Source organism: Centrocercus urophasianus, unplaced genomic scaffold (genome assembly GCF_019232065.1).
Source record: "Centrocercus urophasianus isolate 14NV4802_14NV808 unplaced genomic scaffold, USGS_Curo_1.0 seq_20, whole genome shotgun sequence".
Classification (NCBI taxonomy): Eukaryota; Metazoa; Chordata; class Aves; order Galliformes; family Phasianidae; genus Centrocercus; species Centrocercus urophasianus.
In genome coordinates this window covers 19,664,144-19,678,751 of record NW_024884756.1, presented here as the reverse complement: position 1 = coordinate 19,678,751, position 14,608 = coordinate 19,664,144, and the positions used below count along the sequence as shown (strand labels likewise).

The 14,608-nt window shown below is 33.8% G+C and overlaps 1 protein-coding gene across 15 annotated transcripts in view; it reads right to left on the bottom strand.

The window, feature by feature from the left end:
- Window positions 1-14,608, bottom strand: part of LOC122162089 (sodium channel protein type 2 subunit alpha-like) — a 56,236-nt gene that overhangs the window by 32,960 nt on the left and 8,668 nt on the right. For 6 of the 15 annotated variants that reach the window (XM_042822026.1, XM_042822035.1, XM_042822033.1 and 3 more), the window contains exons 8-14: window positions 14,470-14,608; window positions 14,117-14,323; window positions 10,776-11,075; window positions 7,134-7,481; window positions 5,428-5,560; window positions 4,906-5,144; window positions 1,788-1,961 (exon numbers count right to left, since the gene is read on the bottom strand). The exon at window positions 14,470-14,608 is cut by the window's right edge and continues 3 nt beyond it. In XM_042822026.1, coding sequence (XP_042677960.1) covers window positions 1,788-1,961; window positions 4,906-5,144; window positions 5,428-5,560; window positions 7,134-7,481; window positions 10,776-11,075; window positions 14,117-14,323; window positions 14,470-14,608 — 1,540 coding nt within the window. Of the gene's footprint in view, window positions 1-1,787; window positions 1,962-4,905; window positions 5,145-5,427; window positions 5,575-6,102; window positions 6,109-7,103; window positions 7,482-10,775; window positions 11,076-14,116; window positions 14,324-14,469 lie in introns of all 15 variants that reach the window. The other 9 variants (XM_042822024.1, XM_042822023.1, XM_042822038.1 and 6 more) reach the window with 6 other exon arrangements.

Sequence of the window (14,608 nt, the reverse complement as noted above, 5' to 3'; positions counted from 1 at the left end):
TAATAGTTGTGTAATCCTTGAGAAAGATATAATATAGTATATGCTAAATGGATAACTTCTGCATTCCCTTATTTTCCTGCATTGTAACATATTTATGGCACCTTCTAAAAGGAATTTTATGGCTGTAGACTGTCTATCTGAATTTATTTGAAAATACTTGCATTACTACTTAGCATTGAGAAGTTTTCCCTGAGAATTTAGCAAAATCTATTAATCAACTCAGATTCACTTATCTGAGATGCCACACAGGAAAGCCAGCTGTTTTCCCTGCTGTTCCTGACATTTTAAAGCAAACAACTAAGACTGTTTACACATACACTAGTTTTAATTCGTGAGCTTTTTCCAGAGAAGGGCTTCTACTTAGTGGTGTCCATACTGTGCTGTAATGAAATATAGATTACATTCTTCATTTTACATACCATTTTACATATCAGAAGTCAACTTTAAACAATTAAATTTCAATTTAATTAATTATAATTAATTAATTTAATTAATAATTTCACTGCTTATAAAAACGTAATAGAAATAAGTAAGGCTATAAATCTTCCTACAAAATCTCTTGTGATTGGCAGCTTATTCTAACTTGTGTACAAATGTGTTCTAATCACATGTGATCAGAGAAGCTAGGTCCAAGGTGTATAGCAGAATTGAGTTTATGTAAACTAACTTTTTCTTCACAACAAATAATATTATTTTAATGGGAAAAGAAAGCATGGAGTTTCCTATTTCCCTAAACTCCATCATTTCATCTTAGCAGCACACAGAGAAAAAGAACATATTTTGTGTTTATACTAGATTTAGTTTTAGTATTTTTGAACATCCACTCACAGATAATTACTGCTTCAGTTCCTAAAGACAGACAGAAGTTGGTACTCTTCTCCTTACTCACAACTCCTTCTTTGCTGGCTTAGTCCCGTGTTTCTCTCAGCACCACACTGGGTTTTATAGGCTTACTTCAAGGGAAATTTTAAAGCAACAATTTCATGTTGATCTTGAGATGTCCTTTCAGGACACTGTACTTACTAACTTAAAAATTATAGTCAGTTAATAATGGTACATGAAGTTGGGTACCATGGCAGCTGGTGCTAATAAACTACGAAACTACTGTCTGCTCTATATATTCAGGAATAACATAGTTTCAGGTAACGTAAGAAATACTAATAAGACAGACTTTTACATCATGACACTTGTGCCTCTATTGCTTTACCTATAGATTAGATTGTGTAGAATACTAATTGCTGTAAATACGTTATTTTTAGTACAAGCTCAACAGTATCTCAATTTAAGTATTCTTATCCTAAAAACAGCTTATTCTCAGTGCACATTAAAATAATTTTTGTAAAGAGAGGACATACTTAAGGATTTTACAGGGAACACAAAGTAATGTTCAAATAATAAGACTAAAAAACTTATGATTCTTTATTCTAGTGGCAATAGATATGTTCTTACAGATACTCAGCTTTGATGGATCTTAATGAAATCAGTGTAATGAAAACATTCAAAACTTTCAAAAGATAGCGGTTAGTCTTATGATTGGAAAGGATATCAGTACAATAGGATATCAGTATTGATATGAAAAGATAACATTTGACTAACACCTGAAACTTGTACATATCAGTTACAACTTGTAACTTAGCCATATATGAAAAAATATGTGAGACATTTAATTGTCTAACATGTCCTTACACTACTGGTATTACATAAATCAGGACAATTCTGAAGTGATACAATTGCACATATATGTATATAATATACGTACGTATATATATAATTATCAAGGTATTTACCAATCTGAATGACCGAAGAACTGATAATCCTTCAACATTTGCGAGACCAAGCTCCATTAAACTAAGGCTAACGATGATACCATCAAAAATATTCCAGCCTTCTTGGAAATAATAATAAGGGTCCATAGCAATTATCTTTAGTACCATTTCTGCTGTGAATATTCCAGTGAATACCTAAAACAAAATCAATTACTTGAGTTGTTCTGACACAAATATATATATCAGCAATTTTTTCTATTCCAGCTTCATTTCTGTTACCTATTATTTGTACCTGTTTCTGTAAAACAGATGACTGTTATCTCCAAGCAGCATCTAAGTATCTCTGCACAATGAAGACTATAGTTAAAAGCAAATTACTAAATCAAGACACATATAGGAGGGCACAAAATTGATAAGCTTCTAAAAAAATATATTTACCAGTGAACAGCTCAGATCCAGTTCACTAACTAAAAGATTTCACCACCACCTGATCTATATGATCTAGTGTTTTTAGCCTTGCTTCTGAAGGATTCTCCCACTAAAATAAAACAAAAATGACAGTAATTTCTATCCTTTCCCACAGTCTCAACAGAAGTGTTACAATGGACTTCTGGGGTCAGGCTTCCTAAGGTGTCTGTTTTAGCTCAAAGTATATGGGTGGAAGCTGAAATTTCTTCATTAGACTTTTTGTAAGGAGATAGAGCATTCAGGAACAGCTATTTTTCCGTGTGATACCTATTTCCTTGCATGAAAAGGATTACATGGTGAAAATGTTACTTGAAATATCTGAAGGTGTTAATTGTGAAATGATCAGTGCTCTTTGTTTTTTGAAAGTACAGAATTAATCCCAGCATGACATTTTTGCAGTGAGTAGTGATCAGTGTTAAGTACAGTATAATAAAGAAGTTTTAGAACATAATGTAAAAGCCACTGAAACCATATGAATATTGTGCATAACACTTAAAAGCTATCCCACATGATCCAAAAATCTACTGATATAAACTGATGTGCTCTGCAATTGAATTCTGATAGTTCTTCATCGAGATTGTTCTTAGTCCTCCCAGCAAGTTGCATGGAAGGAAAGCTTAATTTTACATACATTGTGTGTACATAAACATGACAATTATAAACAGCTTTTAATTTAAGAAAATTAGGAGATGGATATAATGTGGAAATATTCAGCATTTTCAAACTAGAAATGCTAATAATTTTTAAAGTTTATACTTTTGAGAAACTGAAAACATAGCTAGAAACAATACACTATTAAACTGAGATATGAAAGGTGTTGCCATATATTCAGAAGAATGTACTAGGTATTTCTTTAAAGAAAGTATAAGTATAAAGAAAATGTAAGTATAAAGAAAGAAAATATAATAAACTGTAAAGAAAAAGGTAACGATAACTATTGACAAAACTGTCATAATATTTGTCAAAATAATTGAAAAAAAAAATTTTAAAGCATTTATTTTAAAAGTATTTCCTCCACACCCATGCCATCCACGAACTACATTCTTTGAGCATATCAGCATCCACAAATATACAAAAGTAGTACATTTTTAGCAGACTGAAACTCAAGCTTTCTTATAATTAAAAATCTTGCACATTGAATTTCAGTATTATGAAAATTAATAATTGCACTTTATAACTATTTCTTCCACTTCATTTAAATACTACACAAAGGCTTTTTCATATTTGCTTTGTTTAATTTATCCTGAAACAGCCTATGATGTCACAAGTGAGCAGTAGATTAACATATTTTGTATGCAAACTGTATAACTAAGGTTAATAGATTAGTACAAGGATCTTAATTGGAAGCAGCAGGAATAATATTCATTGCTTGTATATAGTCCTGATTAAGGATACTGAATTGTTAGAAAGGTAGTTAAAATATCACTGTTGCTAGCATTGAGTAAAAAACGTATGAGGTGGTAAAAGCCTGAAGATCTTGAAAGTGTAAAAGGTGAGAGAAGATCATTCTAACATTAATATGTCAGACTAATGTATTAAAATACAATGTTCTGTAATTTGTAATGAACAAGAATATGCTAGAGACTAAGCCTCTGTCCAGGAGAAAGAAAACTTTAGTTCACACAATATCTTTTGGCAGTATGTTTATTTTCAGTTACTTTTTTTTTTTTTTTTTTTTTGAAAAGTCATAGACATTTATATTAGCAGTACATATAAGGAAAATGTTTAGACTTTAAAATGTACTGTGGCTGAGAAATGTATTACTGCTCCATTCAAATATTAGCAGAATATTCAAAACTAATCTTCTTGTGTTATTAGTTCAAAAGACTCAATAGGTTTGGTTTTTCTGGACTGCATGCTGTGGGAATCAATCCACATTCTCCTGTGTAAACTACCAGTAGTTACTAGAGGTGGCAACAATTTAAAAAATGTATGAGTCCTTCCCTGAAACAAACACTTGCAAAGTTCATTCCTCTTGTTTCCTAATCATCAGAAGCAAGTACTTATGTGTGATGCCACATTTACGTATCTGCTCAGAAAAAGAATTGAATGTCACTGTAAATCTCCAGATCAGATGAAAACCAAGAATGGCATCACTAATAGACTTACAAATAATAAGTACTTTTTACTAGAGAATAAATAATAATCTTTCTTACCAAAAAAACTTTGTAAAACTTTTTTTCAGTCATATAAAGTGGCAAGCATATACTGCTAGCAAGAAATATGCCTTTCTCGGAAACATATTTTCACTGTAATTTAACTGAAAAAAATTCAAAGTGAAATTCTGACTATAAATGTTTCTTCAACTTCTCACACAGGAAAAATACTTTCCGTGAGAGAATATCAACATTGTAGTAAAAGCTAGATAATCTCCTTTAACCTTTTAAAGATAAAACCCCAAGATAGACCTCAAGAAATCAAATCTGACAAGTGAAGACTACATTTCCAAACATATCTAGTTATTTCATTTCAATAGCTACCAGATTCATGAAAGTTAAAGGCTCCAGGAAACTGTTATTTAGGAAAATAATAAATACAGTTTCTAAATGGATTATTATTAATAATAATAATAATAATTAGAAAAGATTTAAAGCCAGTACAGTGCATTTACGCATTTCTTCTTTTAGAAAAAATAGTACTTTTAGATCAAACTGCATGATAAAGCACTCACCAGGTTTCCCACAGAAAGGACACTGCTAAATTGTTCTGTCATTGGGTAATGTTCCATGGCCATAAACAAGGTGTTCAAAACAATGCAAATAGTTATAGCAAGATCAACAAAGGGATCCATCACTACTAAATTGACAACATGTTTTACTTTTAACCATGGACTCCAGCAATCCCAGATTAAGAAAGTATTTGCAAATCTGTACCAGCATGGGGGACATTTCTGTCTGGATTCTTCAAGCTCTGAAAAAAAAAAAAAAAAAAAAGAAAAGAACAAGAAAAAAATAACAAATAATCAATAGTTCAATTATAATCTCTGTGAACTCTTGTTTAAAACATGTTAAAAAATTAAATTATTCAAATAAACAGCTCGCAACTGTCTAATTTTCCCTAAAACCTGTGGACCGTATTGGTTGTCATGTATATATAAATTATGAATGTACTCAGTTTCCTTTAAATAAGCAAAAACCGTATGTGTGTAGATAGCAAGGATTTAATAAACAGTTTATCTGAATGTATCAAATACCTTCCATTGTGTTTGTAAGTATGCTGGCTATACTCATTGCTCTTTGTCTTGCAGCAGAATCTTCCAGCATTTCCATGGAAATCTGATAAGAACTCAGTCTTCTTTTTCTTATTTCTGTTTCAGTAGTGGTGCCCTGTAAATGAAGTACTCAGGAATTAAACCATTCTCTTCAACAGCCAATTAATTACATTTACTGCACAAATGTATAGTGACAATCAAAATCAGACTTGCAGATCTTTCTAACACTGAAGATTTCTCTTCCTGTAGGAACCTTTCTGCTTTTGAGCAACTCAGTGGAAATGCAACAAATAGACAACAGTAGGAACAAGCAACATGGGAGCAAAGGTGGCTTTCATTTAAGTGGCAGAGTGAGCAAAACTTTCGCTAGGTGTCTTTTTGATAGTGACTATTTTTTTTTCAAGAAAAAAATTATCTAAGTTGAAACCTGTTACCTTAATTTTCAGCGACTAGTCTTGTTAATGACTATATTAGTATAATTCTAGGAATTAATTATTATTCTATATACTGCATTCTTAGCCTGACAAGCATGGTTGGAAAATTTTATGAGGAAGAAATCACATCATGTTAATGTTTCATCTACCTAATTCTTGTCCACCATAATGCTCATACAGAAGTCATTATATATTCTTATAAAGAGTATGCAAGTCCTTTTACATTTTCCTTTCTGTTTTCTATACCTTCCAGTTATCTTTTCAAAACAATACCCAATTCTGATTTAAATGTCACGGACATGGCACTATTCAGTAGTATGCAGGTGTCCTTACAGATGCTTTTCTCTTCTTTTGGAGCATGGCCCAGGAATCTGACCACAAGAGTGTACTAAAATGTTCCTAAATCTTGGTTCTTGCTTTTCACTAATTCTATCATTCATGCAAACCTCTCATTCTTTTTTCGTTATTTTGTCCCTATCCAAAAAAAGAATAAAGCTTTCAGAGGATTTCAAGGTTATATTAGTATGAAGAAGAAAAAAGATTTTTGAGTATTAATAGTTCTGTTTCCTTTGCAAGGGGTCTTGACTTAAATGGCTAAATCTTATTTCAAGTGAGTATTTTTCTGAAATAGAATTACATATGCATAATATGTAACATAATTTTATCTATTTTTTTGTATGAAGCTCTGTATCAAGATAGGACAGAAAATAAAATGTATGGTATAATGAAATCTCAATATTTATTTATAATGAAAACATTTTGTCAAAGTATTATAGCTATCAAAATACCATATCAAAATATTTTGTATTAAAAAGCTTGCTTTTTCCGAAGTTTGAAGAAACAGTGTATGGAAATCAACTGAAATGTATGGTAATAGAAAACTACCATGAGAATAGTAACTTTTTTTCATATTTTGAAGGTAGTTTCCTATTCCTATATCCTTAGTTTTATATCAAATGCCTAGCTTTGGTTTTTGAGGCTAAACTGTGTACAAAATGGCAGATTTAGTTTATATATACATATTATTTTTCTCTGTGCAGATCTCTTGCTAAAGGCAAAGAGAATATAATACTGTTGTAAGGCTCAGACATACAAGCTTGAGGACTTTTTTTTCCCTTATCTTCTGTAGTTTAGAAACCATTGCAAGTTATTTCTCACAGCTATAAGAAATGGTAAGGCATGCCGAAGTGAACAGTAAGAAAAAATTCTGTGCCCAAAGAAAACTGCAGGAATTGCTTGTTTGCTTATAATTACCTCTGGTAGAAGCTGTCCAGTAGGAGAAGTTAGAGTTGAAGGTCCTCCAACTAAGGAGACTACTCCATTGCAATCTACAGCGCTGTGCATCTTCCCATTGGCTGGAAGGGCTGGCACCATTCTGGATGACATACTGGCCTGACTGATGTTACTGTTACGCCTTTCTCCATGTCGATTGGGAACAAAGAGAGAGTCTCTTCTGCTTTCATTGTCCTCAAGAGTGCTGTGCTCATCATCAGCAAAGTCATTTTCAGATCCTATATCCCTTGTGCGACCTCTGAAACTGAAAATGCTTGTTTTGCTGTTGCGCCTTGGTGAGAACAGGGAACCACGGATGCTTAGCAAAGACTGCAAAAGATTTAAATGGACAAAACATAAACAAAAAAGACAGCTCTATAACTGATGTTCCAAGATACAGAAGTTCTTGACTTTTCAAAGAATTTTTAGGTTTTTCTCCAATAGTACCAGTGACTATGTGGAGAATGTGCTCATTAATGGGACTGAAGTAGATACGAAATTTTAGTTTAATATAGAAGGACTGAAGAAAAATTGTGTAGGAGGCATAGCAAGGTTGAGCAGTTTGAGCAAAAAATGCAGTTTGAGTTTGTATGGACTCATGAGTATGTTAGAGAGTGTATCAAGGCTTGCAGATTTATATTTTATTGTATTTTCTACTTACAGCAGAGCTGAAAGTCTTTTTAGTTTTCTTCCCTTCTTCATCCCTTGGACTCCTAAGGATTCCAACTTATCAGAACTTGTCTGTCCTCTTGACAGTAGTCTCAATAATGATGAAACAATATAAGCAGTACTCAAAAACTAGCAGACAGGGGCTTGGAGAAACACTGGAGGGACAGTGTGAATATGCCTAGTAGCACTCTTTGAACATAGCACTCAGTGCTGCAGTAGGCTGAACACCTACCTACCATGTGTCCATCAGACAACGCACAGCAAACATTCACCAGGGACACAGCTACCCAAAGATATCCTCTTACAGATGAGAAAAATAAATCAGCAGTTGTTGGCAATTAATCTTTTAATTACAATAGAAGCTTAATGGAATGCTCTTCTCCCATGCTACATATTTTATTAACAGCATTCATGAATAAATAAAATGAGTGCTAACTGTGGAAAAAAGACACCTTGCATTAAGCTTTCTTCATCCTTGTCTTTGTGCAAATCTTCTTGTCTTTTTTTATGGTAAAACTGGTTTCTGATGATTCTCAATTTGCTTGCAGGTGAAAAGTGCTTTCATGCAAGAGCAATGCCTTTATCTCAGAATAATTATAATTAAATTAAAGCATATAAAAATCCATATTAATGTTGAGAACCAAATATTCAGACCGCTACATATATATACACATTATATGTGTGCTGAACTAGTAACGCTGCCTTATAGCAGTTTGCAGGTGTTTCCCATTATGATAGGTAGTTTTCTGCTCTTAAAGCTATACCAAATCTTAATAAATTGGGATGACATTTTTTATGCTGGCTGTCAACCTCAGGCTGAGTTACTTACCGAATATCAGCCAAATGGTTTTGCTATCAATATGTAAAGTTGACTAGAAAAAAAGTGCTGTTTTATGTTTGTTTGTTTGTTTTGTTTTGTTTTTTTCCCCATATAAATAGCTGTAGCATTTATGGGAGATGTCAGTGAAACCTGACAAAATGTTAAAATAATTACTGCAGCTCTTGCAATCTTGTCATACTACTATTTGGCCCAACTACAGTCCTTCAAATAATCGCACATCTACTAGGATTCAGCTGACTAGCACTGCTATCCTTGCTTTATAGAGAAAGCTTCCCTTGCTGCTGTTTTATATGTTATCCAGTCTTTCCAATACATGCTATAAAGCTCTCAGCACAGCTAAATGGATCAGGCCCCTCAGGGACTTAGGAGCAGTATGCCTGCTTTGAATATCCCTACTAGGTTTGGACAAAAGCTATAAGCCAAAATGACAGCAATTTTAACACATGTAGAGGCAGAAATATATTTGCCTTCAAGCTGCTGGCAAGTAAGATGTGAAAGGAAAGCCAAGCTTTTCACAGAGGGTGCATCATTCATTCGCAAACAGAATACTGTGTCAAAGGACAAAACCTCTATAGGGGCTGGCTGGGCAGATTATCTCCCCTTACCATTCTACTGTGTTGTTTCATGCTCAGCCATCCTATTTCACTCAGGAGCTTACTGCATAGATAACAAGACAAACCAGACCTTCTTTTTTTTTTTACATGACAGCTCAATCTTACTTTGTTTATGTGCAGGCAATATTTGTCCCAGAGTCTTTTTGCACATATACAATTACTAAGGCAATTTTTAATTCTATTAATTATCTTCAATTTGATTATTTGCTTGATGGAAATCTCTTTGTATTTCAAAATCTTAAATGCCCTTTAAAATTTATTTCAGGTGGTCACTTATTTCCTTTCTGCTCTACAATTCATGATGTCCCAGTCTATTTTACTATTTCTTTGCTTTATTTCAAATCTGGAACATGTACAATTTTTTTTTCAGTTGATCTCCATGGATTTTTATTCAATGTGCAGCATGAATTCACATGTGATTTTAATATTATTGAAAGTCATTTCACATGCCTTGCCTTCCTAAACTTGTTCAATTTAGATGAACATTTCATAATTTTTTATGACAGCTGATAGGATGAAAGCTTTCTGACAGTTTCAGAGTATGAATAAATACATGCAACAATACTTTACTGTATGTTAATAAAGCTACATAAAATTTATATACCCTATTCAAATTTTGTCTCAAATTCTCCTCTTCTTATTATATGTGTTCCCAGACTAGTTATTTTTTTGTATTGATAATTTAATTCTGCATCAATCTGTGCATGCAAAAATAAATATATTTAACATAAATGTAATATATTATTTAATCTTATCCTTCACCAGAATTATATAAAATAGCATCAGAGAACTTAGGCCAAACAATGGAGAAGCCTATTGCTGAGTAGTTAAAACACAAGACCAGCAACCAGAAATTCCTTTCTTCTCAGACTTTGTCAGTGACTCCTGAGTGGAGTCAAATCATTCACTTTCCTTTTCTGTAAGATTCTCCATCTTGCAAAATGAGCTTCCATTGGGAAAGAACAGTATGGCTAAATTTTGTAAATACAAGCCTAAGCAATCCCTATATATTTTGTTTTTACAATGGAAAACTAGAACTACCTTTATCTATTGTTTAAAGAAGATAATGAAAGCCAATAGAAACTAATGGTAGAATTTCCTATTCAGAGCATTTTGAAGGTATAGTCTGCTAAAGTACTTACATATTTGTAATGTTTTGAAATGGATGCACAACAGAGAACTGCAATTGAGGAACCACAATACAAATATATGAATACTAGTCAGTGTCTTTGATTTCTCTCTAATCTACCAAATACATCTTCAGAAATAGGTTTTCAGAAATGCTTTAACTAACAGTTAAGATATTAATAGTTAACATAAACAGTTATCCTTGGTCTTTTTATCCCTTCGCTAATAGAATGGGTTAAACTTTAACGCTGTTAAAACTATTAACTGCTTATTTGTTTGCTCATCTTTTAAATAATTTTCAATATGTAAAGTTCAATATAAAAGCCAAACTAGAACAGATGTACATGATAGAATAGAAAAAGTGTGCTATACCTGATGGGGAGATGTGAACCTTTTTTCATATGTCAGTTGACTTCCTTCTGTGGAGAAGCGGAAACTTTTTCTTCTGATACTATCTTCTGACTCAGACTTAGGAAACTTGTCAATATCTCCCTTGTCCTCTGCTTCAGACATTTCTTTTTGTCTTCTTCTCTTCCTTCTGTTTCTTCTTTCTTTAGCACTCTTTGAGCTCAACTTTGATGCTTCTGAAGAACTTTCCAAGAGTTCTCCTAATCCCCCTACCCCACTGAAATCCCTTGATGCAACTGATGCTGCTGCCACTGCTGCCGTAGCCTGTCGGGTTACAAAACATAGTATTCTTATTGAGCCAAAAATGAACAATTTTATTGTTTTTTATCAATTGCTTTTATTATCCCTCTGGTAGTGCTGTACACAGTCAAAACAAACTACTGAGATGTATAGCTCCTCATTATTTAACACCATGGTTTACTTAAACACCAGATTTAGCAGTACAAGAGCATCATTATTCCTTAAAGACTTCACAAGACACTGGTCTAAAATGAAGGTAGTCAGGAAAGTGTAAGCATGAGGCATTTTCATCTACTTCAGACCTTTTTCCAGATTTCCTCTTGCCTCAGATTATAGAATCACAGAATCACCAAGCTTAGAAAAGACCTCTAACATCATCCAGTCCAACCATCCACCCGTCATCAGTATTTCCCACCAAACCATGTCCCTCAGTACAACATCCAGATATTTATTGAACACCTCCAGGGACAGTGACTCCACCACTTCCCTGGGCAGCCCATTCCAGTGCCTGACCACTCTCTCAGAGAAGAATTCCTAACATCCAATCTGAATCTCCCCTGGCACAATTTGAGGCCATTCTCTCTAGTTCTATGGCTAGCTCCATGGGAGAAGAGGATGACTCCCACCTTCCTGCAACCTCCCTTCTGGTAGTTGTAGAGAGCAATAAGGTCATGGTTATGTTCTAATTCAGCTGATCCCCTCTAAGTCTTTACAGAGAAAGCTAATCCTTGACATCCACCATGTGAGTTAACATATCATAATACAAGTAGCAGGTAATTGAATCCAGCCTTTTCCTTGGTGTCATCACAGTAAGGACACCGTCTTGATTTCTGCCTAAGAGCAGACATCTTGCTTAAAGACCTTAATATGTCTTTGAGCACCATATTCCTCTTCATGTTTCTTTTCCCACATTCCCACTGTTGCAGCAGTCTAGGGCTTTGTTATAAAAACACAGAGGTACATTTAATTCCTGTTGCTACTGCTGCTAGGGAGCAGAAAAAGGTTAGGTTTCTTCTGTGATTAAAAAGGATGAGATGGAGCAAAGAACAGTCCCAAAATTCAGAACCTCTGTCATCAACTGCAGTGGTCAGGCTATCTGATTTGGCTCATTGGGAAAATTGGTACATGCAGTCATGAAATAAAGGACGAAATGAGAGCATAACCAATACGCTCCCTATAAAGAAACGTCTGGGGGACTAGCTGTGAAATCCCGCTGTGTAAAGTATATCTGGAAAGCCAGTAAGCTCCAGTGAGCTTCCAGAAAAGGATGGTGTGAGAAATGGCAAGAGACTAGCACTACATAGCAAAGATGACTTGTAATTATCCAGCAAAATGTATCATACTTGATGTCAAGTATTTCAAAAGGGATTGGATTTGTCTTTATAGCTGAAAAAGATAGCCCAAAATTAGTTCATTCACAGTACAAATTAATGACTTTCTGCATCACAGTGAGCAACCTATGCTATACAAGTTGACTTGATACAGAACTTTTCTGCCAATCAGAGAATAAGATATTAAGAGGATTATGAAGTGTATATCAATTAAAAGAGATACTCAAAATTATGTCATACTGCCTTCAGAATATTGTCCTTCTGATGTTCTAGCATAGATAAGGGACCAGATGCTGAGTCATTGCGTATCTATTTAGTACTGACAGCAAATTTCAAAATAATGGTGTAAACTGAAGCACAGTGTAACTTAGATTTGTGGATGAATAGATCCCATGTCAAAGGAGTGAAAAGATAGGTTACTGCTTCGTGAAACAATTCAGCAGCTCAGCGATCTACCTTGAAATTAGTACTTTCCATTAACATCTTCACACATAAAAGAGATCTTGACTGTAATACTGCTTTACTTCTAATTAATTGAGTAGTCATTCATCTAAAGAAGTAACAACAACTTGGCCTTTATCCAACCTTTCTCATAGTCTATTTCTTCCAGTTCTTCTCTTTTTAAGTCTGGGTCATCTTCTCTGTCTCCACAATCACACAAACATCTAGATAGCTCTCGATGTAATTAAAAGTGGCTTAGTGACTTTCAGGTATGAAAGTATCGTATTTTTTAAGAAATGTGCTCCCTACTGATATTTAACTTTTTTGTTAATTTACATTTTGCAGGATTCTTTTTTCTTAGAGATTTGGAAGTGATAGGATTTGATAAAAATAGACATATGCTTATCAGATTTCACAGGTGATGTACATAACTTCTTAAGTAAAAGATTCAGAGTTTCTTTTCCTATTAGCACTCTCATTACAGAATCATTCTAATCTAGTGTAAGAGCTGCATGAAAATACTACCAAAACTGTAGATTCATTGAAAATCCTAATTGATAGCTTTTTATAAGCACTGTCCTGTTAAAAATGATTACTAGAGAAAAAGAAATTGAAAATCAGGCCAGAAATTGGGCAGATATCTGACTTACAGAACTAGATTCCTGCATACTTTACTTTAAGACAACTAAAACTTAACACAGAAGTTTCTATTAGCATTTCTTATTTTCATGAATGTATGAAATAATTCTCTTTTCAAAGAAAATAAAAATTTGTTAATAGAAGTAATATCTTTATTATAAATACAGCTGGTCTATTCTAAGGTTATGTAAACTTCTGATTAATTTCAGTGTGCTTTAATTAGGGATCTGCTAAAGAGTTTGCTGGATAGGAACCTAAGAGAACACTGTCTACTATCCATCTCTCTGTTTTATGAGTATTAGAGTGGAACTGTTAACTAAAGCAAGCCTGGAAATTCTCACTCAGATCACAGATGAGAAATACTACATCTGTAACATAAAAATGTTATGAACTCTGACTACTTATTCAGGTTAGTAGGACATTGTTATCTCAAATATTTTACTTATACTTTTTTTTTTTTTTTTTTTTTTTTAGAACTTCTTTTTCTATATCATTACTCACCTTTATTTGTCACTTGGTTAATTCCTGATTTTTCATTGGCTATTTCAACTTATGAAACTTGCATGGCAGAGAAGATTTTTCTTCTAACTCATAAGATTTTACTATCCATTTCTTAGAGTAAGCCTGTTTAGAAAGTACAATATCCATCATTACCTGTGCTTCTTCTTGCTGCTTCTTTAGCTGTTCCAGCATCTGTTGAAATTCCGCCTCTTTCTGCTCTGCTTCTTCCATAGTTGCTTGGTTCTGCTCCTCATAGGCCATGGCAACCACAGCCAGGATCAAGTTGATCAGGTAGAATGAGCCCAGAAAAATCACCAGAACAAAAAATATCATGTATGTTTTCCCAGCAGCACGTAGTGTCTAGGAAGTAGAAAGCATATCTGCATATTAGTCCATCTCTTACCGATATTAGTCCACCTCCATGGTGTTATTTCAACACCATAATGCTTTGCTGTTAGCTGAACATTTCAACTTAGCCTAGATTTTATGCCATAAAATTTGCTTACCAGTTGATACAGGTTTTCCCAGAAGTCCTGAGTCATTAGCCGAAAGAGTGACAGAAAAGCCCAACTGAAAGTGTCAAAACTTGTGTAACCATAGTTGGGATTTCTACCAGCTTTCACACATATATATCCCTCTGGACAC